The sequence below is a fragment of the Echinops telfairi genome, unplaced genomic scaffold (assembly GCF_000313985.2).
Source record: "Echinops telfairi isolate 266 unplaced genomic scaffold, ASM31398v2 ScPeMD7_7;HRSCAF=31, whole genome shotgun sequence".
Taxonomy (NCBI): domain Eukaryota; kingdom Metazoa; phylum Chordata; class Mammalia; order Afrosoricida; family Tenrecidae; genus Echinops; species Echinops telfairi.
In genome coordinates this window covers 26308157-26312616 of record NW_022103904.1, presented here as the reverse complement: position 1 = coordinate 26312616, position 4460 = coordinate 26308157, and the positions used below count along the sequence as shown (strand labels likewise).

Sequence of the window (4460 nt, the reverse complement as noted above, 5' to 3'; positions counted from 1 at the left end):
CGCAGGTGGCTGGGGAGGACGAAAATGCTCCCAGGGTGTTTCTCCTGAATCTGCTGGGCGGTGGGGGCCCCGTGGGAAGCCCTTGCCTCCCCCCTGGACTCCCAGCGAAATCTACAGCGGCAGTGCAGGTCAGAGATGAGCTAGTCTGCAGACCCCGGAGGTCTACGGCTCATGGCAGTAGGGACTCGGAGGGCCACCGGCCATCCCTTCGACAACGTTTAGGACCTAACTGGCATGTTTTCAAAAAGCGGAGCGAGAACCCTAGAACTTGTGGAGGTCCCTGGGTGGTACAAAGGGCCTGCACTTGATGGTCGGCCTCGAAGTTGGGAGTTCCAATCCACGCGGCGGCACTCTCTTGTCGTTAGCACCCGAGGCCTCACCCACAGCGCCACCAGGGTTCCTCCTGCGCCTTCACGGGCCCCTCCGGCTCCCCATCCTCCAGCTGCTCTGTTCTGCTTGCTGTGGCCCTGCGACCTACAAAGCCTGTATATCACCCTGATCTCTCACATCCACCTGGCTAGCAAAGCCCATCAGCTCTGCCCCATAAACCCGGTCCGAATCCACCATCCCGGCCGTGGCCCCGGTACGGGCCCTGCAGCACACATGCCAAGCAGCCGGTGGGCACAAGTGGTTTTATTATTTCTGCCTTGGAGGGAAAGCCCTGGCAGGAGCAGGGGGCTGAGCAGACAGAAGCAACGTCCTTGCTGGCAGCACTGAACAGCCTGCCAGGCACGGGCGCCTAGGAATTCGCGACCGTCCAGTGAGGCAAGCTGGAGCCAGTGAGGGGCCACAGTCTTGCCAGCAGAGGCTGCGGGCCTGAGGCGGGTCTCCCCTCACCGATGGCGCTTCCGGATGCTCTGCAGCTCCTGGAAGATGGTGCTGAAGCTGGGCCGCTGCCCAGGCTCGTAGGCCCAGCACTGCTCCATGAGCCTGCGCACGGCATCGGGGCACAGCTCGGGGCAGGGCAGGCGGCCCCCTGTGGAGGCAGGCACAGCATATCCCAAGTGAGGGCCCATGCCAGCCCCCGGGAACAACTGTGAGCAAGCCTCAGTTTCCCCATCTCTAAGAAGGGCATCCGAGTCTCCAGCTCACCTGCATGAGGAGTAACAGAACTGGCGTGTGACCGAGCACATAGTAGGCACTCAGTCAGCAGTGGCCACAGCCAGTAGTCTTATTCTGCCCCAGAGGGAACATAGAAGGCTGGGGGACCACAAAGAGTTTGGCTGGAACCCCAGGAAGAGGCTCTGGTTCCTTACCGTTTTCCACAAACTCCCGAGTTTGCTGGTTGCTGAGGTTGGGGTACGGGGAGGCCCCCAGACTGAAGGTCTCCCAGAGTAAGATGCCAAAACTCCACACGTCACTCTCGGAGGAGTAGCGGCCTGCAGAGGAAGCAAGCGGGCATGAGCAGCCATCCCCGTGGCTTGTCCTTATGGCTATGGTGGGCAGAGCTGTGCCCCAGACAGATATGAGCAGGGCCTCAAGCCCGGGCCTGTGAATGGGACTTTATTGAGGAAATAGGGCCTTCCTTTGAATAGCTGGTCCTGGAAGTCAATGAGGCCGCACTGAAGCTGGGCGGCCCTCGCCCCACATGACTGGCATCTCAGGAGGAAGGAGGGTAGACACGGAGCCACACACTGGGTGCTGCCATCCGAAGACGCATCTTCAAGCAGCAAAAGCACGTCGTGTTGATGGCAGCCACGAGGAGCAAGGGGAGGGGCACGGAATGTTCCTCCCCCTAGTCCGCAGACAGACCTGACACCTGACTTGGCTGAGACCTTGCTTTGGACTGTGAGCCCTCCCACCCCCAGCCCCGAGCTCTGGGATGGTCCATTACTGGGCTTTGAAGACACCCACACCGTGGCATTCTGTTTGGGCAGCCTTAGGAGACTGACGAAACACCACTAGGGGGCAGCACCCATGCCTGCCCCACCACACACACACACTGCAGGTACCGTAGTTCAGCGCCTCAGGGGCGGTCCACTTCACAGGGACTTGTCTGAGGCCCCCTGAGGCTGCGTAGACGCCATCCGATTCCTCCCTGGACATCCCAAAGTCACTGATCTTCAGAACGTTCTTCTCTGTCACCAGGCAGTTCCGAGCCGCCAGGTCCCTGGACAAGGCAGGGCAGGGGGCTCCTTCAGCCAGTGGCCACCAAGCCCTGGCACCTACCTGATCTGAGCACTGTGAATTGGGCCACAAGCGGAACCTCAAGGGAGAGGCAAGCTCCACCTGATGCCCGGTGGTCAGGGGGCAGGAGGTGCCAGGAGCCCCACGTCGAGGGCACGTCCTGACTCAGGTAAGTGGGCCACAGGCAGGCACTCACCTGTGGATACAGCATTTGCTCTCCAGATACTCCATGCCGGCTGCCGCGTCCCCCACCATCTGCAGCAGCGTCTTCATCCGCAGACGGGCACCCTCTGTCCGGAGGAAGGTCAGGAAGTCGCCCCCTAGGAGCAGGAGGCGTCCTGTTGAGTGTCCTCCGGGGCACCCCCTGGCAGGCTGCGGTCCCCCACCCCTGCAGACCGGCCCCCTTGCTCACCCTGCACCAGCTCCATGACGATGTAGATAGGCTGCTTCTGGGTGCATACCCCAATGAGGCGCACGATGTTGGGGTGGCTGTACTGCTTCAGGATCCTGTGGGGCCCTGCTGTTTAGGCGCCATGTGGCCTGCTCCCACCTCTGGGACCTGCACATTGCCCCCACCCCCACCCTGGGCACCCCAGGGCGAAGACGGGCAACAGAAGAAGCTGGCGTCTGGGGCCAGCAGTCTGGGGTGCAAGCCCTCAGGCGGCTCACTGGGTCTCCCCCAGCCTGTCCCTCCATTCCGTCCCAAGTAGGGGAGGGCCCTGCAGCCATGAGGACCACGAGGACCATGACTGGAGGCAGCCATTCACTGCCATCGAGTCGATTCCGACTCAAAGAGACTCTTTAGGTCAAAGTTCCACTGCCCCTGTGGGTTTCCAAGACTGTAACTCTCTGTGGGAGTAGAAAGTCTCAGCTTCCCCTTATGGAGCTTGGTTTGGAACTGCGGACTTGGCACAGGCCCCTCTACCATCAGGGCTCCTAGTACCCCACGAACCAAACCAAACTCACGGCCAGCGAGTCGAGGCTGACTCCTAGCAACCCCCTGTGGAACCCTGAGACCTTCCGCTAATAGAAATTACAGCGTCTATTAGCAGAGTGTGGCTTCCAGCACAGACAGCGACAACTGTTTGTGGGCGTAGAAAGCCCAGTCTTTCTTCATCGGAGCTGCTGGGGGTTTTGAACTGCCGACCACACGGATCGCAACCCAACCACCAGGGCTCCTTAGTACCCCATAGGAGCATCATATCACCCACCTCGCCTCCTGCAGGAACTTCGCCTTGAGGTCAGCGGGAAGCGTCTCTCGGCAAGATTTCACGGCCACAAGGGTGTTGTCAGCCCGCAGGCGTCCACTGAACACTTCGCCGAAGTTTCCCTGAAACAGGCCCAGCTCCTACATTCTCTCAGCTCAGGGGACGGCCCACCTCGTCCCAAGCTCATCGCTGCTTGACCCCAAGCTCAGCACCGGCCATCCCTGTCTGTCTGCTGGTTCACACCTGGTGGCTAGGGGTCCAAGACAATGCCCACGGTGGGCAGAGAAAAGCCCTTCTCTCTTCCCCCCACACTCACTGCGAAGAGTCACAAAGCCAGACGGGACTTCAAGCACCTGAGCGTGAGAAGCACGGACCACCAGCCAGACCTGTTGGCGTTTAGTAGTTCCAGCTCCTGCTGACCCGGGCGGTACAGAGCACAACTGCTCCATAGGACTTCCTTAGCAATAGACTTTACGGAAAGGGGCCCTGGTGGAGCTGCGGGTTAAGCATGGGGACTCGCTAATCACAAGGCCAGTGGTTCAAACCCACCAGCCGCTGCCGCGCTACGGGAAAATAAGGAGGTGGTCTGCTCCCGTAAAAAGCGATAGTCTGGAAAATCCAGAAAAGCTCACTCGGAGTCAGAACTGGTGTGATGGCAGTGGGCTGGGTTTGGTTGGGTTAATCTTTATGGAACCAGACTGCCAGGCCTTTCTTCTGTGGCACTGCAGAGTGGCTTCAAACCACCACGTTAGGTTCGTGGTCGAGCCCAAACTGTCTGTGGAGCCCTGAGACCTTCCGCTAATAGAAATTACAGCGTCTATTAGCAGAGTGTGGCTTCCAGCACAGACAGGAATACCTGGGGGAGGCAGGGCCCAACGTAGTGGGTGGGGGCGGGTGCTGGGCAGAGCCATTCCCGGGAGTTCTCAGGGTGGGCACTTGTCACCGGGCCTCCTGGAGGGTTATGTATGGTGGTGGCTGGGCAGTGAGTCAGGCTGAGGCAGGGTGGCAAAGGCTCTCTGCTGGGTGGGGCCTGTAGGAAGTGCAGGACTGGGAAAACGCAGGTGGTAAGGGGGGTCGTGGGGTGGCACTCACCCGGCCAATCTGCTCGCCCAATACCAGATCCTC

At 60.3% G+C, this 4460-nt stretch overlaps 1 protein-coding gene across 1 annotated transcript in view; it reads right to left on the bottom strand.

Moving 5' to 3' along the window:
• Positions 1 to 618: 618 nt before the first annotated feature.
• Positions 619 to 4460, bottom strand: part of FES (FES proto-oncogene, tyrosine kinase) — an 11345-nt gene continuing 7503 nt past the window's right edge. Inside the window, 7 exon segments of the mRNA XM_004708094.2 lie at positions 619 to 976; positions 1257 to 1379; positions 1953 to 2110; positions 2324 to 2447; positions 2540 to 2634; positions 3339 to 3457; positions 4428 to 4457. Coding sequence (XP_004708151.1) covers positions 834 to 976; positions 1257 to 1379; positions 1953 to 2110; positions 2324 to 2447; positions 2540 to 2634; positions 3339 to 3457; positions 4428 to 4457 — 792 coding nt within the window. The 3' untranslated portion in view covers positions 619 to 833.